This window comes from Lynx canadensis, chromosome B3 (genome assembly GCF_007474595.2).
Source record: "Lynx canadensis isolate LIC74 chromosome B3, mLynCan4.pri.v2, whole genome shotgun sequence".
NCBI lineage: Eukaryota > Metazoa > Chordata > Mammalia > Carnivora > Felidae > Lynx > Lynx canadensis.
This window is the reverse complement of record NC_044308.2, coordinates 82,985,975-83,008,525: the sequence shown is the minus strand read 5'-3', so window position 1 is coordinate 83,008,525 and position 22,551 is coordinate 82,985,975. Positions and strand designations below refer to the sequence as shown.

The following is a 22,551-nucleotide window of genomic DNA, read 5'->3' as shown; positions in this document are numbered from 1 at the left end:
GTTTTACCTCTCTGAGTCTTATCTGTAAAATAGGGATAGTCACCAGGCCTAACAATGGTGCGTTACAAACTTTAATGGCAGGAAAGTGCTTAGAACAATGCCTGGCACAGGGTAATGGCTTCATAAATGTTACTTATAATTATTGTTCATCAGGAAGTTATAAACGTGAGCAGAGAAGATCCACGTAGTTATGCCACGGCTTTGCAGAGAGGACACCAGGAATACACAAGTCAATCATATAGATAATAATAGCTCAGAATTATTTAGAATTTTATACATTTCAGTGTGTTCATACATTTTAGATCCTCAGACACCCTATGAAAGGTTTGGGAAATGTAATAAATATGAATTGACCATGTTTAAGTGTCTAGAGTCAATAAAATCAGTACTTATTCACAAATGAATGAAATACCCTTGTTAAGAAGAAAGTCAGTCTGTCCTTTGAATTAGTCCAGGATAAAAGGGTAACGGCGAGGTATCTGGGAGAACTACAGTTATTGACATCACTGACCTATAAACATATTCCCTTCAGCGTGATATACAGCACTTCAGTACCCTTGTTTTTCTATAATTGCTATTACCAGAGCCTTTCAATTTCAAGTGCTCAAACGAGAGCAATTCATATTTCAGATAATCTGCCAACGAGGAAAACTAATTTCAAAATATTTGATCATAAAAGTTGTCCTCAGCTTCTACAGAGATAATTTAGTCAAATAATATCAGATAATCTGAGAGCAGTCTTAGCAGGAAATTGCCCCATCTAAGCAGCCTCCATTTGCACTTATATAAATGTACTGAAAGTGTAGGAGACTTTGACAGCCTGCCATATGTGATTTCATTCCATAACCTACCTACTTTACCATCAAAAGTTATATCCTTTGAAGCATTGCCAGAATTACTTTACCCCAGTAGATATGCTAGATGTGCCCTTTAAAAGCCATATCATTTCTTTTCTACTCTGACTAGTTCAGGGTAGCATCTGCTCAACTAAATTCCTTTGAAGGTTAAAAATAAAATAGCCTACTTCTTCCAGGCTCCCCTCCTCCACCCCTACCCTAGTGCTTAGGAGAAAACGTCCAGTGTTGAATGAATTTCAGAGAGCACAGGTTTTAAAGAAGAAGGAGCCTGAGAAATCACCCCCCTCATTTCACACTTAAGAAAAATTAAGATCCAGGCTTCTGGAAGGTCCCTTGCCTGATTAGCAGCAGAGGCAAGACCAGAACCAGGTCTCCTGGATCTCAGTCCGGAGCGCTGTCTCCTATTTCTCCAAAGACAAAAGGATCAAGCCAGAAACTGACACCAGAAACACCACCAATGGATGTGGTGTTTTAATTTTCTAAACAGAAAATGAATGCTTGGGATTTCATCTCCAGGAAAACATTTGCTTTTTAGAAATAGTCCTACTTGGCACTCTCTCTCCTCAGTGCTGCTGACAGTTGCAGTCAGTTATTACACTGTTGTGACTTGGAAGCTGATGCCCCCAAACAGATCAAAATTAGGAGCATCGTGATTCAGGATTGTCTATTTCCCCCTCAGCTTGCTAATCTATGCTTCTTTTATAATTATTTTAAAAGGCACTATCTGATTTCCTGAGCACCGCCCCAGGTGTTCTCAGTGATAATGAATGGATAAACATATCATCCAGTGTCACAGAGCAGTTGTGACATTTTAGAAATATCTTCAGTTCAACTCTTCTAATTTCAATGTATGTTACACCCAAGGTTGCAGGCCTGTGTTTTTACTAAAGAGCTGAATGAGTCCCAGTAATTGCATGATTTACTTGTCTGCTCAAGTGAAAAGGTTTTGAAATGTGGTGAAATGGCGCAGTCGTTTCCTGGTCTTTGCAAACCCTGCAATGTCAATTTTAATTAATGAACTGGAAAAATTATGTTTTTGTTTTTTTTTTTTTACTTTTTTCCTTTCTTATTTATTTATTTATTTTTTTATTTCAGGGAATTGGTTCCCAGTCTCACCTCTTATTTTCCTGTAATTTGCATCTTCTGTCCTGAGGGATGTGCAGACTTTTGTCATTCCCACAGACATGCAGACAGGACATCACAAGCATGCTAAGCCTCTGCAGCACAGCAGCTCAAAGTGATCCTGGCCAACTAGAGTACACAGTCTGATCATGTTTCCCTCGTCAGAACCAGGGGGTTGCAAATAAGAGCCCTATTACACTGGGACACTCAGGTTGAGGAGATCCCCATACTTAACTAGGAATGGTGAGCCCAGCTTGCTCTTCAGAAGTTGTCTGCCAGAATAACCTCATTTCCACATAGTCGCTGCTGATTGATCTTAAAGTGAAATGCCTCCGAACACTTTAATTTTTGTGCCTGTTTCCTCTACCCCTTTCCTTTTGATTTCATCAAGGAGTAATGATTCTCTGCACAGATATTTAAAAGCAAGAAAGAAACTCACCACTTACAGGAACGTTTCACAACACAAATAATTTTTGTCTTGTCATTTCACAATTTTGCTAGCCTCGACATTTCTTAAAAGAAAGCAAGCCAGCACAGTTCATGGGAAAGAACCAGATCCTAGCTAATGCGACCATTCCTGTTTTCTGGAAACATTTCTCTGCACTTCTCAGATATATAGACAAGTACTTTTGCGCAAATGTTTTTTAAGCTCTCCAAAGTATCAAGTTCAACAATTAGGGACTTTGATGAACCAGATCTAAGCATCTAATAAAGTACGGTAGGAACAAACACCTGGAAGTCCAGAGAGACTACAGAGTAATAATAAAACTCAGAGGTTCACGTACTTCGTGTATGTGTTTATGTTCCTTAAAGCCTTAGCTCTTTCCTAATCGAGAGTCAATCTTCTATTGTTTCCTTGGTGAAGCATTACTAAAAGGGATTGCCTGTGGTTCTAAAGCAAGGCTCCTATCGGGGAGAGAGGCCAGAAGGGAGGAGGCTGCTTGATACAAAGCTTGCTTCTCTAAAACGTAGAAGAAAACACTAAATGGAATGCATGGTTCTTTACCTGAATTCAAATCCTGCAATACTGATACACTTCTGAGATCTACAAAGTGTCACACCTGGTACAAAGGTATTTTCTGTTGCCTCTGCAAAAGGCCATAACTTGCCCTGAAAAAAATCCTATCCCAAATCACTTTTTTTTTTCCTTCCCAAGAAAAAGTTCCTTCTGCATACGTTCTCTTGCTCTTGGAAAGTTTGCGTAGTTATTGAAAGTAGTAGATATAATCTGCCGGCATATGTCAATTTAACAGCATCAGAGGAAGTTTTTGTTTATTACTGAATGTGGTAAATTTGCTGTTGTAGGAGGCTGAAAGGGGAGGAGACACCCAAAGGAAAACCTGGTTTGTTGTTTTAGTGAATCATTTTGGAAATTATTTCCATCAGTAGACAAAAATGCAGTAGGCATAAAAGCCAAATCAGAAAGAAAGCAACTTACACATTCATATATGTATATAGGCGTGCACATCAAAGGATGCTCTAAATCACTGAAACAATTGTTCTCGGTCTCTTTAAAAATGACCACTTAGGAAAAAGACATTGCATCTTGGACAGTCATCCAAAGGGGACTGAGGAACAACAAGGATAAAAGCCACAGGGCATTTGTTGTCTAAAACTGGCATCGATTCTCAGGTTATCAGCCTAGTTCTAGAACTTATGCAAAAACCTAAAGTCAATTTCCTTATTATATTCCTACTGAAATTATCACTGAAATTGTCGCCATGTTACTCCTGTCATGAAAACCATGTCTTCTTATGTAAGAGCGAAAACCCAATATAGATTGAATGTGTGCGTGTAGAAATGAAATTTGGATTTCACATGAATTTAACGATTCTATGACCTCCTTCCCCAGAGGTCAAGTTATTTCTTATTCTTCATATGAGCACTGTGCCTTCCCTCTTCACTCTCACAGGGGCCAGGCTAAGTGAGCGAGGATAGCTGGTGTAGGTGCAGAGGTATTATTTTGCATATATTGCCTATATAAGCACCACGTTATAGACAGAAATTATCTTTACTTTCCAACTTTGCATAATAAAATAAGCCATTAAATTAATACCATATAGAAAATACTGCTTGTCAGGCAAAGAAATGTACATTGCTTTCCAGAAAACCAGGGATATTACATTGCCAACGCCTGCATGAATAATACATGGGTTAATTCAGAAAAAACACCATTTCATTATTTAAAAATGAATAAATTACAGACTTAGAATGATGACTAAATTTTCTTCTCCATCTTACTTTTTTGCTCAGTGCTCTACTTTAAAAGCAAAAATGAAACTACCATTTTATCCACACAAATAAAACAAGCTAGCCCCTCAAAAAGTATTTTTTTTTCCCCTGGCTTTGTATTTCCCAATCCCATAAAATGAAGACACTTCATTTTCTTTTTTTCTCCGGATCATATTAACTGCAGAAATTAAGAAGCCACGTAAAAGGTCTTCAGATTATACATCTGAAAATGGTGAGCCTACGTTTTATTGTCTTGTGATGCTGTGATACAGTCTGACTAGAAAAGCCCCCATTGCAGACAGGACTTCCTGTGTTTTAGTCTCAGTGCCTGGTGAAATATGTTCAAAGGAATAAATAAGAAGACTATAATTCTCATGTATGATGATGCGGATTTCCTTCATTTTCTCTCAGAGATTTTGGTTTACTCAGATGGCGTGTTAAAAATCGGTCCCATTTGGGGACTGATGAATGCCTGGGAGAGAGAAAGAAATGCACCAGCAATAAGAAATTAATTTCGAGTTAAAATAAGTAAAACATCGCCGCGCAGTGCATTTAGGCTGAGCATAAAGTGACAGCCAGCAGATTATTCTACCGATTTCTAATGCTGGAAATTCGGATGGCATTTACTAGCATAACCTTTCAACTCTGAGCACATCAATAGAGGCCGACAGTGGCTTGAAATATGATTCCTTGCAGATAGCATATCCTCATTCATCTGACTGTGCTCCTCTGTGCTCCACTGCACAAACAGCGTCTCACCCACTTCTGAGAGGACACTAATAAAAAAGGCATCAATTTTCAGCTCTAGTACTACTGTGATCTCTTTATATGTTCGACATCCAACATTAAATTAAAATGCTGTTATAAATCCTACTTTCTGAATCTGGAATGAGTGTTGGGTTTTTGTCGCATGAGACTGCAGCAAATCTTGTCAAAAGCAAGGAAGCACGTCTTGTTCACTCAGAATTAATGTTGTGGATGAAAGAAGGAGGTAAAAGGGGTTGAATATGGTGAACTGAGGGTGTCAAAGCCGGTGGGGACTGTAGCTTGAGGGTGCCAAACCAGGCAGGGTATTTGCTGCTTTCAAGAAGTGGCTAATCAAGAATTGTAATTACCAACGACAAGCCGTGTGGCAGGAAGATTACTGATAAACAGACAGGCGCACACACACACACATGCACGTACATCAACAGAAAAATTTTAAGCATAAAAAATTGTCAATTACTCCTCTCCAGCAGAAAAAAAAACATTTTCTGAACACCGGTGGTCCTGAGGAAGCCTCACGGGTTACATCAGCTCTTTGCAACAGAGGCTCTCACTGGGACACGAGGCCCAATGGCACTGGGTCACTCGTGATCCGGGCCTCGTGTCACTATTACATAATTTTAAAGTTACAGGAGAAACACCTCGAATCCCTGGAGGGTGAGGAAACAACATTATTAAAGACTAAAGGGTATGGATTAAAACAGGTTCAGAAGCTTTCTGTGTCGAACCTGGAGGGGAGGAAATGAAACGAAAGGAAACAAAACAAAACAAAACAAAACAAAACAAAACAAAACAAAACAAAACAAAACCCTCGCAAGTACAAGGAGGAAAGAAACAGGCTAGCTTTTGACATTTTGCTAAAGATGGGACGGTACGATAGGGGAACATTAGGGAATCTTTCTACTCTTTCTGATAACAAGATCCCTGCTCATATAAATTATCACCTAGAACTCTGTGACCTAAAAGGTAATAAGGCCTTCAACAAAGATACAGGGTGCGGAGCTGCTGTGTTCTGCCCGGCTCATTCATAATTATGGATAAAATAAAGAGGCGTGTTTGCCTATTTGGGAGCAGGGGACGGGGGAGGAAAAGGGGGAAGAATGAGCAGTTCAATATCTGGATCGAACAGAGGAACTTTTTCCCCCAAGGATCCTGCAGGGAGGAACCTTGACATGCACAAAGTCAGAACGTAGACAAAGTTGCCCTGGTGAGAACGATAAGGTCACCCGTGGGATTGCTGAGATTATCTCTGTCAAGCACTCGGACAGCATGCAGTCAAATGATGCATCATGCAGTCATTTTCGGGGGGGAAAAATCAATTTCTTCACCAGGTCGCTATTTGCTTTTCAAAGTGCCCTTGTAGGCCTTCACCACCAAGCATTTATCAATTTAAATGTTGTAAATTGATAATGTGCCACTGTGCCTTGTACTGTTTCTGAATTATTTTGATACTTATATTTTCTCAATAGTCTCTAAACCCTCAGAGCTTCCTCATTCAAAAGGGCATTTTTCTTTGTTACACCAAGAAGTGATGAACTTTTTATGATTAGTACAGGAGAAAAATGCAGACTTGCTGGGGGGGAAAAAAAACATACAAGCTGTGGAAAATTACACATTTTTCTTTCTCTTTCTTTTTTTTTTCTTCAAGTTAAGGTATGTCTACTAGCAAGATTTTTAAGACAGGGGCCACAAAGCAATATTTGGCGGGCTATGTATACTCATTTATTCAAGGAGTTATCTCAGTGTTGCCTAAATTTAGAACGCCAACCGAAAAAATGCTACCACATAGCCCCATTATTAAAAGCCCTGTGCTGTGTTGAACTAATACCTTTTTTTTTTGGTCTTTAGATCCAGATATCTATGTGATGATGCCAAACAAGAGTAGTAACTTGTAAGGAAAGCTAATGTCTACTTTATTCCCCCCCTCTAAAGCAATATATATATATATATATATCTTTTACAAGCATGGAAATGAGGATATTAACCACATACTAACCTCAACTCGATTTGCATTGAAAAAATGTAGAACGGAAGAGTTGAGGGTGCACTTTCCAAAAGCAAAAGAAAGACATGGCAGTTGCAACGCGTCTTTAACCTCCAGTGATTTATTGGCCCTCGGCCAAGTTATCAGGGGAATCTAATTCTTCTTTATTATTCAAATAAACCACATTTGGCACCATGGTTCCCTTTCAGAATAGCTTCACAAATAGACTGAGCTCTGTCATTTATTTGACCTTGTACTTGTGTGCTGTCGCTGTAATTTTATTTGCCATTCTATATAACAAATGCAGAGAAACCTAAAATATGGAGATGAACAACAGGATGGGGAAAAGGAGTTTGTGATAAATATATCCGCATGGCTTTAAAAAAAAAAGACTAAACGTAAAACAATCATTTCCCCCTTTTCACCCTCACCTCTATTAGCCCTTCTTTCTGCGACCACCCTGCCCCTTTCTGCAAGCTGCCTTGGAACAAGCCAGTTTTGTAAGCTTGTCTGTGGCTCTCTTCTCTCTGGCTTATGACAGCAAGGAGGGATCTTCCACCAGGATGGGGATGTGATGAGGAGAAGTGACTCAGGCAAGCTGGGCACTGGAGGCAGGTGGGGTTGGGGGGTGGAATTAGGAGGCATCTCAAGAGAGTGATTAGCTGGTTGTAGGGTATTTTCTATTGATATCACGGGGTAAAAAATCTGTTCATCTCCCAGTGTGTTCTAGATCCCACTTTATTTTAAATAAGACTCTATGCTAAATTGAAAACATTTTGCTGGCACGGGTGTGCATCAGAATCATCATCTCTCACCCCACTTTCAAAGAAAAATGTTCTTAAAAAATGTAAGTCCATTTTTATCCTCTGGTTAACTGGGACCCATGTCCTCTGCCCCTGGCAACTATAATGTTAAAGTTCTCATCAGTATTTAAGAGTAAATGCAGGATTTGTGTTTGGGTGAGGGAAAGCTGATTTATAAAAGCACATAAAACATCAAATTAGTCAATGCTATTATAAGACCTGGATATCAGAAAATCACTCTCAAAATGGTCTCTGGCACACCACCTGAGGGGGTGGGAAGAGTCCTCTGTCTGCTCATGAAATTTGAAATATGTTTGTTCATGTTTGTTATATGATCCACACAGCCTTGCTCTGGATGTGAACTCCAATGGAAGCAAATCAACATGTCATAATCCACATATTAGCCGCCATGGAGATCATATTTGAGATTTATTCTTATACTGCAGTCCCAGAAAAACTTTGCTTTCCATAAAAAGTGATGTTTCCTTATTTTTTGATGAATGGCTGTATTTCCTTTTTTTGCTTTGGTTACCAGGAAGCTCACAGATAAATTTGAAGCTTTATCAGATCACTTATAACCCTCTTAGAGACTCTATTGTGTGCTCCTACTATGTGGTAACAAATGACTTATTTTTGTCTTTTCTTTTTCCTTATACCTTAGCTCTGTTTAGCCATTGTCTTTTTTTTTTTTATTATATACATTTATATAAGCTATTTTCTTTGTGGAAAGAGGAGGACATAAGCCAACAAATGAATATTTCTCCAAGTTTTAGGTCCTATATCAAACAAGCATTTTTTACAATTTATCGTATTAAGTCTCTTTTGGATCCGTTGACAATTAAGCCCCAGGCATACCGGAAGAGATTTCATAAAATCAGGCTATGTATTATTATTACATTTTCAGTGTTAGGGAATACACTTTGTTTTCTTTCTTCATTTTCACTTATGCCTATTCCATTATACCTATGGATTAGAGCTGTCTTTAGCAGCTCTGAAGGCTATCTGCCAGGTATAAGAAGGCATTTAAATCCCATGCAAACCAAACTCATTAATGATATTTGGGGCTCTTTTTTTTTTTTTAAGATAGGGCTTCATGGTGAGTAACTAGGAATCATCTTTATCTAGGGAAGTAAGTCAACAGTGCATGTTTCTTTTTATTTTATTTAATTTTTTTTAAAGTTTATTTATTCCGAGATGGAGAGACAGCATGAGATGCAGAGAGACAGAAAGAGAGGGAGAGAGAGAATCTCAAGCAGGTTCTGCAATGACAGTGCAAAGCTCGATGCAGGGCTCAAACTCACGAACTGTGAGATCATGACCTGAGCCTAGATCAAGAGTCAGACACTTAACTGACTGAGCCACCCAGGCACCTCTATTTCTTTTTTTAATGTTTATTTACTTATTTTGAGAGAGAGAGAAAGCAAGCATGGAGGGGAGCAGAGAGAGAGGAAGAGAGAGAATCCCAAGCAGACTTGAACTCACGAATGGTGAGACCACGACCTGAGCCAAAATAAAGAGTTGGATGCTTAACTCACTGAACCACCCTGGCACTCCAAGAGTGCATATTTCTACAACCTGAAAGCACACCTTGAATGTTGCTTTAAATATATATCTCTGGCAGAGTCAAAAGGGCTGCTGAATTGGTCTGAACGTCATCACGGATCCCTTCATTCCTGCCATCACGATAACATGAAAGGACTTTACAGAGAATAACTGCCACACATACACGCTGGAAACCAGGAGCTGTTTCACTCAACAGAGTATAGAGGAAAAACCCACTCTGATTGTCTCTATATTCATGCTATACAACAGAGCTCAGGACAAGTCTCTCTACTTAATTTTCTCATGAGTCAAAATAAAATCTTAATTCTTTCCTGGACATAAGCCACTTTAAAGGCACCATATTTATTTACATGTTGAAGGAATATAAAACTGAGGAAGGGATATTTTGAGAGCTACAAATGTAGGCATAACTATGCTCTAACGAACTGGCATGCTCACAATATTCCTTAACAGTTTGACTGGGTACATCTTTGGTGATACAGCCATACATCGCCTTTATTTAATGAAACTATTTAAAAAGAAACGGAGGGGCCATAATTTCACAGACTCCTTATCTCTGTCTAGAATTTCATGGGATAACTTCTGAGCCAAAGTTGTAGGTTACAAATAGCACATTTGGTTAGCATTCAATTATGGGCGTGTTTGTGCGTGTCTACGTGTGTGTGCGCTCATGTGTAAAAAATTAAGTATTTACTTAACCGAATAACTGTGAGTACATTGTGCATCGTATGTCCCCCATGAGTACCCCGTGACCCGGCAACTTCAAGAAGTCACTGAAGAAAGTTGGAAAGGGTTAAGTCTCAAGTACCCTATTGGGACTGAGAACACAACATTTACTGGGTTGGAAATTCCTTCCCAAAGTTGGAGAATTAATTTTTAAAAACAGGCCATGTTCTTAGCAGATTATTTTCACATTAATCCAGAAGTGTTTTTAAACTTTAGTTTTCAATGTTAACACCTACATCGGCATTTGCAAACGTCACCTTCTCGTGATGTACCCTTCACCATTTCACTTGCACAGTGCCTCCAACTGAAGACCTCTGTCTTGTACCTCATAGTCTCCACCATTGCTGGCGGCAATGAACCCATCTACCACTGAGGGTACAGCACGTTGGGGTTGGCGTCTGCCCCTGGTTAAGTCAAGATGCTGACTTGCTGACTACTGATCCACACTGTAAAACCCATCCCATAAAAGAAGCAGGGAATGACCGGACAGAACGTGCCACCTGCTGCAAAACGTCTACACAGCTGCTTTACTCTGCAGAAACCTCAATTATTTGTTTCAGATTTTAAGAAAAGATTGACTTAATGTTACAGTAGAAAAGCAGTGAAATATACTGCTTTTAAGGAGAACCCAGCACAGGGTTAAAGCCAAATCTTTCTTGAACAGATGATATTTCAGATGGCCACACTATTCCAGATGCATCAATTTCCTTGAAAATCCAATCCATATATGTGCATATGCTGTGCTGGCAGGAGGACTGACTGAAATGGCCAAAACCCAAGAGCTAATATTCTTTTGGCCAGAATAATGCAATTATTATTTTCCTAGCTATCAGTCTAAGCATACAGAGCCATCTGTTATGCAAAGCAAACATACACATCTCAATTACAGAAAATGCAGTTGCCTTGACAGAATTTGGATTACACCACTAACCAGGGCTGTAAAATGTGTTTTGAGCTAGTGTATAATGGATGCTTTTCAGGAGTTCCCTAATTAGCATTTACCTGCTTAAACTAATTATTCATCCTTCTTCTTCACTGGCTTATTAAACTTTGTTGGATACTGTGCATAAAACAGATGAATATGGGCATCGCAGAACAACAAACAGTGGTGTTTCCAGTCCTGTAAGATACTCACATAGTGGGCACACCCGTTTCAAACCTGAAGATTCTCAAAACTAGGTCCTAAACAGATTAAGATGAGGCTTAGAGTCTATTAAAGGCTATTACAAAACCAGAGATTTCAATAAGATGCAAGAATGCTAACAGTGAGTTAACAATAGCCCAGTTTCTATCATTTGGTTTGCTGAAACCCACATAAAATAGAATTACTCTATAAACTATAGCCAATAGCTTCGCGCGTTCTTCAAGGAAGAGTTAATGGACCCTTGCTTGGATTCTCAACAGTAAATAATCACATTTGGCAGCATCCCTCCCCCTCCTCCAAACCTCCTCAAATGCCAAATATCTTTCTTTATTATTTCCCAGTGTCTTTCTCAATTTAGCTATTACCCAGCAAACTCACTAACAGCCAAAATGTTCCAGCCGTGCTGGGTGCCTCCTTAGAGCAGTGCCAACTTGCGGAAGCAATGAGTCTGGGGTGGGTCTTGCTTAAGAGGAGAGAGACAAATCTTATCTCCATCTTTAGCTCCAAGGGGCAACTGAATGAGAAGTAGATTATCCAACTTGGCAGATCATCACATACACACAAAATCCCTCCCACCGAGGCTGTGTTTTCCTCATGCCAAGTCACCAGATGAAAAGGGTCAAACTCAGCCAATCACCTGTATGGGCACAAGTATCCAGATGTTCGGCACTTTTACGAGAGGAAAAAAAAACATCTGGATAATTAGTGGAATCGCCAACTTTTCTTCAGGGGATTTTGGCATTCCGTAGATGCAACCTACGTCCTGGAATCCAACGGAAGTAAAATTTTTGTGTTCCAGGGGAATATCAAGAACGGACATCTAGGATTTTGTCCCTTACCTCAGCTGCCTCCATCTTCTTTGTTTTCAACCTCTGACAGACACGTACGAGTAATTAAAGTGCACATAACGAAAGGCTATCTTATTTTATGAAATTGCCTTTCAGCGTTAGGAAGCATTTGCAAAGGCAGCAAAACAGATCCTTGCTGGGACCCTCCCTGCAACACATTTTAATGGTCTCTTTCAGCATTTCTTGACTCCAAATGACTCCTGTCATTGTGTCAGCTCCCAGGATAATGCAGGGTACTCCATAAACATCCAGTAATAGGACACAAGGGAAGCACTATTAGTGTGTCCCTCTCCTACCGGGCACAGAGGTTTCAAAGTTCAAAACAACTGAGGGAAGAAACTTCATTTGTTCTCAATAAATTAATAATGATCCTTGGGGGGGGGGGCGGGGAGGGGGGGAACTAAAGTTTTTGAGTACAAGTTTATTCCGAACGTTTCGAACTGACAGAATTTTCTCACCGACTTTGCAAGAAGAGTCAGGCAGAGCCATTAAAGAATACATGTGATAATTCATGCCAAACAGAATACCCCTTGAAGAAGGAAAAGCACAAGGCCGAAGGAGGCTTCACAATCTCTGTCGAGAATCTAAATTGTTTTACTTACTTGTGAGAGGCCTAGGTAGATGGAGACGGTTTCAGAAATGTACAAAAATTTTCCTTCTTGATTTAGTGCAAATACAAAGCCATCCAGGGACTGCAGGAAAAAATAAATATATAATTAAGTTAATAAACATATGCCAGAGGTTTAATGAATAGGGCATCTGATACAAAGCAACATACACTGAATTTAAAACCATGTTTTTCTTCCTGTTTAACCGAAGTCCTAAGATCTTCTACTAGGGCCCTGTACGTGAACAAACTAAAGGCCTAAATTAAGACCACAAGCTTTCCTTTATTTCAAGGACTTCCTTATGTCTCTGTCATTTTGACCAAGATACATCATATTCGTGTACAAAATCAGGTCGTGCTGATTTTATGAGCTGTTGCCTTCATTTTTATTTTTATTTTGTGGATTCAGTAGTTTAAGAGATTAAATCAGCCAGATTCTCCATTAAATAGCTGAACAGGAATGGAAATTGTAATGAAACAAGAGAAAAAAGGGTCTCCATATGAAGAACAAGTAAAATCACCACTGGAACTACTGTGGACATCAATAATTTGCTAATTAATAAAGGATTATGCCCTTCTCACTCTCAGCGCCTATTGTGGTAGAACAAATAGAAAAAGTCAATACATTATGGGTGAATGATTATAGGCTGAAACCTTACAAACTGTAATCCTTTTTTTTTTCTTCAAAACTCTATATTCAAGTTTTATTGTGATAGACCTGGTTTCTATTACAACTCCTGAAATGGAAACAAAAGGAGGGGAGTGGGGAGAGAAGGATGCTCTACATCATCTGTAGCTTCTGGAACCTTCGCCCACTTTCCAAAGGGAGGTTGCATTGTCAGTGTGACGAGTGGTGTAAATCGTCATGGACTCCAACTGCAATCCAGCACTCAAACAGCGAACACATTTGTTTCAAATGCTTGCGATCAAAGTGCATTGTATACCTTCCGCCCCCCCTTAGGTCTTTTGTTTCCCTTTATTTATCTCTAACCCAGGTAGGCTGTGCAAGCGATGCTTGCACAGAAAAAGAAGTTTCCACGATTCGTGGTTTTTTACAAAGGCTGAGAATTGGGAAAGACAGGAAACCCACTCTGAGATCAAGGTATGTGGCAACACTAAATTAATGGCGTAATTTTGAAATAGAGAAAGGTGGAAGAAGCATGTAAAATTCTGGTAGAGAAATGGATCATCTCATATCTCAGCAATAGTTTCAGTTTCCTAAAATACTGAACTCTTTTTTGAGCTCCAAATGTCTATATGAAATACATATATATTTATATATGTATTAAATGTGTGTATGTCTATGTGAACGTGTGTGTGGGCGCGTGCACACGCGTGTGTGTGTATGTGTGTGACATCTGGACTCCAGGTTTCCTGATCCGTTTTCAGAGTCCCAATGGTCAGAGACCGTGGGTAGTGTCCAACCTCCTCCTCTGACTAGGTGGGTTCTGAAAACATTTCAAAAGTCACATTACATGATTACATTACAAATTACATGACAGGCAAGCTTTTGGTCAGGATACCGTCCATTTATTAAGCAACATGTGCTAAGCAGTTTGCATGTATTATCTCTTTGAATTTTCACAAGTATCATTTGAGGTAATTATATTATTATCTACATTTTATACACAAGGAAATTGAGGCTTTGCGAAGGCAGGTGACATGTCTGCCCTAGTTAGTGATGGAGTTAGGATTTGAACTTTGACAGTTGGACTTAATAACAATACTGCCCCCACTCACAACAAAGGTTATGTAGCTAATATGTGTAAGTCAATGGAAAGAAATGGTCACAGCGTTTGTGAAGTTGAACCACACTAAGATGCAGCTTATGACTTAAAAATCGTCACTTCATTTTGAAAGATTTGTTCAGATGACAGAATCCCACCGTTAGAAGATAGGTAGGAGGTAGGATGACAAGAGAGTTTACAAGTCACTTCCACTAGCGGTTACCTTGTCACCTTGCTCTGTAATATTTCTCCTGGAATCAGCTAAGGGACAGGGAACAAAATACTTAGTGGACTCCTTCCCTTTGACAAAACTGTCACCCCCTCCAGAGCCTCGTGAGATCCAACCTTTCAAGTTTGCTGTGTGGCACTGTGTAATCTTGCTTTGAACCAGTGCAAAGGGAAAGAAGTTTCCTTTGTGGAAATTTGGGAAAGATCTCATCAAAATGTCTTTACCTCACACAAGAGGTCTTCTGAGGATGACTCATGAAGATTAGTCCTCCCCCTTTAAGCCTCCCATGGAGAACAGGGCCTTGACAGGTTTTCCACTCAACCCAATGGCCATGCCCTGGCATACAGTTATAGAGAGTTGTGTGAACCCATCTTCTCAAACCTTAAAGTGCTGCTGTCAGAATAGAAAGACAGAGAGAGAGAGACGCAGGAGAACTTCTTATGCATGCACATGACAGTTGCAAGGCTGACTGAGAGAAGAAAGGACTGATGGAACTAGCACAGAGACAACCTCCTGTTCTCTAAACCCTCACTGTACAACTTGGAAAGCCGAGGCACAGAAAAGGTTAAGTGGCCGGACAAGATCATACAGTCATCCAGTGGCAAACCTAGCATTAAATCTGCTGCACGCTGATAGTGTGGTTAAAGTATTCATGATGTTGTACGGTCCTGGTTGGCTTATTCAAGTCCCAAGGAGACTGGGTTTCTCAACAGTGGGGTGATGTCTTATTCATCTTTATCTGGCCAACATCAAACAACTGCTCAGCCAAGACTTAGTAAACCCAGTTCACTTCCACGCTCAATGCTCTTTCCCTTAGATCACATATGCTAGAATGACTAAGAAAGATGGAAACTGTTTTCTTTTCTTTTTTTTAAAATTTTTTTAATGTTTATTTATTTTTGAGACAGAGAGAGACAGAGCATGAACGGGGGAGGGGCAGAGAGAGAGGGAGACACAGAATCGGAAGCAAGCTCCAGGCTCTGAGCCATCAGCCCAGAGCCTGACGCGGGGCTCGAACTCACGAACCGTGAGATCGTGACCTGAGCTGAAGTTGGATGCTCAACCGACTGAGCCACCCAGGTGCCCCGGAAATTATTTTCTGCACGAGTCCTGTTTATGAAGCTATTAGAGTATTTGAAGATTCTGATGCCACAGATGTCTAACATAGTCTGCGATATCTCCTGACGTTTGGAAAATCAGAGTTAGCCTAGATTCTTTTGCTGTTCTCCAAAACATCTAGTGCAGGTCATGTGCCATCCACAGACAACCTTCACTTTATTACTGAAAGGGATCGTGATTTTGTAACATTGGGTTCATATCTCATGCATTTACTAAAATAGTAGAGGGTTTTTGGGCACCCTAGCAAGGAAACAAAAATTCTGGAGGCTGAACATCTGATGCTATTAAGCAGCAGCGATCTAAGAACTGGCCAGTTTTGTTTGGCAAGGCAGAGGCTCCGACACATGTTCCAATTTCCTGGTGAGATTAAAATGAGTCTATGTCTACATGAAACAAAGCATCCAGTCAATTCAATTAAAAATAACAGCCAATTTGGTGTGGGAAGAACACAACTAGTCAGATTAGCTGTTTGTCATCAGAGAGGTAAACACACACACACACACACACAAATTGGGTAGTTAGCCATCTTTTTTACCTTTGTATTTATCATGTCAGTCAGTTATAGCTATAGTGTGAGATGAAGGTCCAAAACTCAGGTTTGATTACCTTTCAAATAAGGAAATGGGATACGAAACCAGGTGTGTGGCAGATTGGCAAGGTGGCTCTTTGCACGGCCATTGCTTTCTGGTTCAGGGTCATCCCTGTTCACAGTTAGCTGTACTCTGCTGCTTAGGAAAGTTTTAAGAGTAGCATCAATACTGTTCTAAATGTGTTTGTCTCAGTTTTAATAGGTGACAGGAAGAAGGAAACATTCAGTTCATCTTGGGAGCCAAATGTGATTCATCTTAAAGTTCTGTGGAATTTGTCAAAATTTTGAATCAAGAAAGCTACTGCATTTCAAGCTTTTTCAATCACTGCAGGCTACTTTTTAATTTTTTTTTTTTAAACTGCCCACTGTTTTCAACAGGCGCCAATTAAGATTCTGAGGTCAAAGGGTTAATTACATCTTCTTACTCACTATGTAGAATTTTCTGATTATTAACTAAGGTTGGATTAAGATGAAAAAGAACCTACACAAATGTTAATGCTAGTCCCTCCTTGAGAAGATTTATTATAAAGCCGTGCTGAAATCTATCTGCTTCCCTCAAAGCAGATGGAGAACAAAATCTTAGAAGAAACAGTAAAACAGACATTTTAAAGGCATACTAGTATCTGATTTATCAAGACAGTTTTCTTATTACTAAAACCAGTTCTTAGCCATCCTGACAGGGCTGATAGGAGATTTCCTTTGTCACATCCTGGTAAGTCTATGAGGTACACATGCAGGAGGGAAGCTTGGATACCGAAGTCAGGAGCTACAGCATCTCTGAATAATAATGCCTGTAATTATAATTTATATCCCCTGACATCAGTGTAACATATAAAGTAAAAGGCACGGTTTTTTAACCCCAAAAGCTGAGGGTCTCTAACAGTATTGTCAAATGATGAGGTTATTTCCTTACAGGGTATGAAACTAACCACAGCTTCATGATTGAAGGTATACTAATGTTCAATGCCTTGTGCTAAATGGATTTATATTTGTCAAAGCAGTTTTGTCTCTCTCTCTCTCTCTCTCTCTCTTTTTTTTTTGCATATTCCACAACAGCCAAATCCCGCAGGGTGAAATCTTACCACCTTGCCCTTATAGGGGTAATTCTCATGTGTATAACTACTCTGAGATCAGTGGTTCTTTCTTCTACATTCCAACGCAGAAGAGAAAAAAAAAATCACCCCAAACTCTTTTCCTATGACCTCACTCCAGTTAGAGTGAAGAATTACCAGTAGGCTAGGTTATTTTAATGACAGATTATTTTAAACTAAGCCTTCACCATCTGTTCCACCCCCTAATTATGAATGCAAAAGGAACATATTTCACAATTACATCAGTAAAAAAGTAAGATACACGTGATTTAAATGCATGCATGTGCTCCACATCCAAAGCACCGTGCGTCTGTGATGTTCTTCTAATTTGGGCTTAGACTAGGCAGAAAATACCCATCCATGATAGAGTACAGTCTCTGACACACTCAACTTTCTCTCCGAACCCAGGGTTTTTCATTGTTATGGCATAATTCTGTTAGCGCAAGAACAGAACGTGTATTTCAGCACCATGCTTGCAAGCCATTAGGTAAGAGTATTTTATAACTATGAAAACATCTCTGCAGTTAATAAGGAGAGGCGGCATGAAATAACTCCTTCAGCTGTCTGAGCAGTGGGTTAGCATTGGAAACAGGGGAGTCTCGTCTGGAACCAAGCCTCCATCATCATGAAAGAAACTGAGTGAATAAGCCAAGCACAAAAAAGCAGCCTGGCCTGAAGAGTGAGGACAGGGCTTCAATACCTATCTTACCACTCTGTTTTGGCAGCAGATAAGAGAGTTAGAAAGACAAAAATGTTTCTTAAATTTTTTGGCCTTTGGATACAATAACACTTTGATAGAGCTCATTAAAATGCCATATTGCCCTCTGATTGCACTCAGGAGCTGAGGCTATACTGCTCACGCACACACATGTGGACTCCCGGCAACCTCAAGGAACCTGGGACGATGTCCAGAAGTGCCCACATGTATCTGTTTATGGGGAAGAAAACGTTTCCCAAATTTTGTCTTTGCAATCTGCGTTTTAACAATCAAGCACTGTGCAGAAACAAAAGCTTTATTTTTAGAAGTAGGAATCTAAGTCAAGTATATTTTCTCAAAGTGGATAAAAGCATGTATCAAAGGTCTGGGATTTGATTTAGCTCTCAGGAATCTTCTCGAGCCTTCTGGCTCCTGTGTCTCTTCCTTTGCCCCTTCCCCACCACCGTGAGTCAATAACATGAGGGGTAGCATGGGTTCATATCATTATCATGTATCAAAAGCCACATGTTCCCCCAATCGCAATACCAAGCTAGATTAATTTGGCCACACCTGATTATTTTCCCACTAAAGAGGAATTCCTTAACAATAAACCTTGGCGCCTCGAAACACCTCTCCTAAGAGTTTCCTAAAAGACATAAATCTAAACATCTTAGGTGAGAAAACAGTGCAGAGGCACAGACGGCCTCTCTTCAGTTCTTAGAGGAGAGTTACCAGAATAAAAGGAGAGATGTTGAGCTAGTGAAATGTTAAAACATGAAAAGAACAAAGACATCTGCTTTCTGAGCAAGGAGATCAGGTTTTGCTTCTGCTCATTAAAATTCCATTTTGTGGGAGCTGTGTATCAAAGTGCTGACCTTTTTTCTCTGGGATGCTAGTTCAAGCCTTACATCCAGCCTTGAGGGATGTAGATTTCTTGATTTAAATATCCAGCCAAACGGACAACAGGCTCTGGTATAAAGACAGGGTGTAGCATTTGGTGGAATCACACGTGTCTGTGTCTCTGAGCCACCAGGGGCAGCACGTGGATCCCACATCCTCTGTGGCTTGTCCAGGGAGACTGGGACTCCAGGAAGCATAAGTGACCGTGTGGTGCTCACAAGCTCTGATGCCTGAGGGAGAGGATTCCCACTAGTTATTCTAAGGCACAGATACTCACTGGAACATTAAAATGCCTTCTTTTTGTGTACACGGTGTATTAATTTACTGAAACAGAGGCTCTTCAGAATCCAGGAGCGAATTTCTTACTGTGCATCTTTCCCGTTTAATTCAGAGTTCTCTTTCAAGTTAAAGAAAAAATTCCCATGCCAGCCGGAGTAAAATAAACATTACATTGTGCCGGTTCTGAAAGGCCAAAAAATGTCACTGCTTTGCTTTGGGCACTCGTGGAGCTTGGTCACATACAGGCAGGGCTCTAGGTGTTTTTCAAGTTGTCTGCATTATACAAGGCAATAAAAAGAATAGATACTAATTGTTTATTGGACATTCTATAGATCACAGATTACTGGAAAACAGAGAATGGATTCTATAATATGTATTGAACATACTATTATATATTACATATATTATATATCACGTATATACCATCATACTGTATTACAGAATGTCTTAAACGATGCCCAATTCACTCAAATATTCACCGGAGAGGAGGGGGAAATGAAGAAAAATAATATATGTTAGGCAAATTGCATAGACTAAATGTGAGCGAGGTATTATTTAATCCTACTTTACAGGTAAGGAAACTGAAGCCCAGAGGAATTAAGGACACCGCTCAATGTCACGCATCAATACGTGGTAGATCTAAGAAAGAAGGATCCTCTTTTCCCTCCTGATGCTGGGACCACCTGCTGGGTCTTTTAGTTGTTTCACACCCCATCGAAGCTGCTCAAATTCTGTGCTTCCTCCAGCACTTCTTTCCACACAAGGGACTCTCATGCTCCTATTGTTTGAGGGTGATACATTGAGAAGACAACGTTGAGTGCTTACTACGCACTGGGCCTGTACGAGCTGAGGTTTCACAAAGCTGAACAAGGACCCAACTCACAAGCTCTTTTTTCAAAGAAAGATCATCCTTGGGACCGGAGACAAAGGAAATGAGCCAAGTTGGAAATTAACTTTATAAAGCAAAAAGTTGCAGGGCAAAAGCAGTTTCCTGCTTAGGATACCCTCTGTAATAGGTGGGGACTCCTGTCTGATATCACTAAGCCCCGCACCTGTAATATGCTGTCTTTGATTTAGAAAAGGCATGGGTTGATGGAATTTGTATTTTTCAGCTTTACTGAGGTATAATTGACAAACCAAATTGTGAGATAGTTCAAGTATACATGGTAATGATTCGCTACACATACACATGGGATTCCTCCCACCTAGTTACCTAACATATCCATCACCTTGCATGTGTCTCCTTTTGGATTTGTGAATGTACAGCCAAGAGACTGCTAGACCTCAAGGAAATTCTCATGCGTTGGAGGAAGAAGAACTAGCCTAGAAAACTGCTAGGAGAACACCTCCCAACAGCAAGTGCCAGAACAAGCCTTGAGCACTTACCCCAGTAGGCCACGGGGCTGGCCAGGACCATAACCCCATTTCCTGTCCCCAAGTGCTTCACTGAGACTTAGGGCTTTTTCCTCTCCCTTCTGGTATATTACATACTATTTTATGTAGAAGTATACTATTTTATGTAAGATGACTTTACAGAAATTTGTTTTGCAGTCATGTTTGCTTAGAAGTACATCCTCGATAATAACAAGGCAGACTCATATTGCTACTTCTGTTACGGCTGATTATGACTGAACCTTGACTGTTCAACTGGGCAGTGGGTAACTTTAAAAAATAGGTTCCTTAAGAGAAAATAATAAAAGCTTTGTACATATATTCCTTTAGGTAAGGAGTTTGTGTCAGGGGTAGTAACAGTGATTAAAGAACCCTGTAACGATTTTAGCATATTAAAAGACCATTTAGAGACCTTAGATATTAATCTGATGCATTCATATGAGTTTCATTTAGGAAACATTTATTGGTATCTCTAGGGAAATGGTATTAAAAACATCCGTACTGAAAGAAACTTGATTGTTGCAAATGTAGTGGCCTCGGACTGAATTATATCCCCCCAAAATTTGTACATTGAAGCCCTAACTCCCAAGGTGACCGTATCTTGGGACTGGGCTTATTGGAGATAATTAAGGTTAAATGAGGGAATAGGGGTGGAGTCCTAATTCAACAGGACCGATATCTTTATAAGAAGAGGAAGAGAGAGCTATCTCTTTCTCTATAGGCATGTACCCAGGAAAGGTCACGAGAGCACACAGCAAGAAGGTGGCCATATGCAAGGTACAAAAAAGGCCTCACCAGAATCTGACCATACTGGCCCCTTGATCTTGGACTTCTAGCCTCCAGAACTGTGAGAAAACAAATGTCTGTTGCTTAAGCCACTCAGTCTGTGGTATTCTGTTATGGTAGTCTGAGTTAAGATAGTAATTTAGGAATTCTGATTGGGGAAAATGCGTGGGCCATGAAAATCTTCAATGTTAATTTCAGAAAAAATCAGTGTAACTAGATCCTCTCCTCTTTATTCTATATACTATTCATATAATTAATAATTAATTTTTCCTAGGCGCACATAAAGCTATAAATATGATGGACTGATAATAAAAAGTAGTGTTTAGTTCCAGAAATTCGATAATGCTTAAGATTGTCTTTGAAATCTTTTTCAAGCAATTGCACCTCTTCTGGGTCCTACATTTACAATATCGAAATCTTTATATTGGTTTCCCGTGCATTTCAAACGCTTAGAGGCTACACTGCTTCAATGCCTTAGCTCCATACAAAGCAGAGATACACATTTATGGGAAAATCAATTATTCTGATGGAACTGGGAACCTGCTGCTGAATGATCTTGGGATAAACAACTGGGTTTACCACTTGCTATGGCTCTTGGCTGCTTTTCTGACCTAGTTTCATTGCACAGTTGGCCGCTGAGTCCTAGCGAGAAGGACCGGCATATACTGCTTGTCCACAGAGCTCTCATCCTATTCAGGGCTTCAAGGAAGCCCACATGCCAATTTAACACACTTGAAGCAAAGAAGATTGTTGTTTATTGTTTGCTGACATACTTGCAGATACACAAAGTGTAACGACTGATGTCGTAAGAAATCTTCAGACAATCTCTAGATGACATCCTTCAAAGGAGAGCAACTCAGCATGTGGAATGTGGTAGCACCGAATGTGCTAGGTGTACATAAAATGACAGTCTAAATGTATGCAACTAAGTGTAGTGGTGCTTGGCTGTGGATCCTGGCTTCTGACGTGTCCAATTCAGGAACAGAATGAAAGAACCAGACCAGCCTATGAGGTTTTTGGTATTGGCAACTTTGGGGGATAACAACATTAGCAAAGAAGGAAATTAAATGAGATTGGAGTTTCCTTCCTCT

General features: G+C 39.9%; 1 protein-coding gene across 1 annotated transcript in view; it reads right to left on the bottom strand.

Moving 5' to 3' along the window:
* Nucleotides 1-22,551, bottom strand: part of NPAS3 (neuronal PAS domain protein 3) — a 751,527-nt gene that overhangs the window by 224,990 nt on the left and 503,986 nt on the right. The window contains exon 5 of the mRNA XM_032593522.1: nucleotides 12,647-12,736. Coding sequence (XP_032449413.1) covers nucleotides 12,647-12,736 — 90 coding nt within the window. The remainder of the gene's footprint in view (nucleotides 1-12,646; nucleotides 12,737-22,551) is intronic.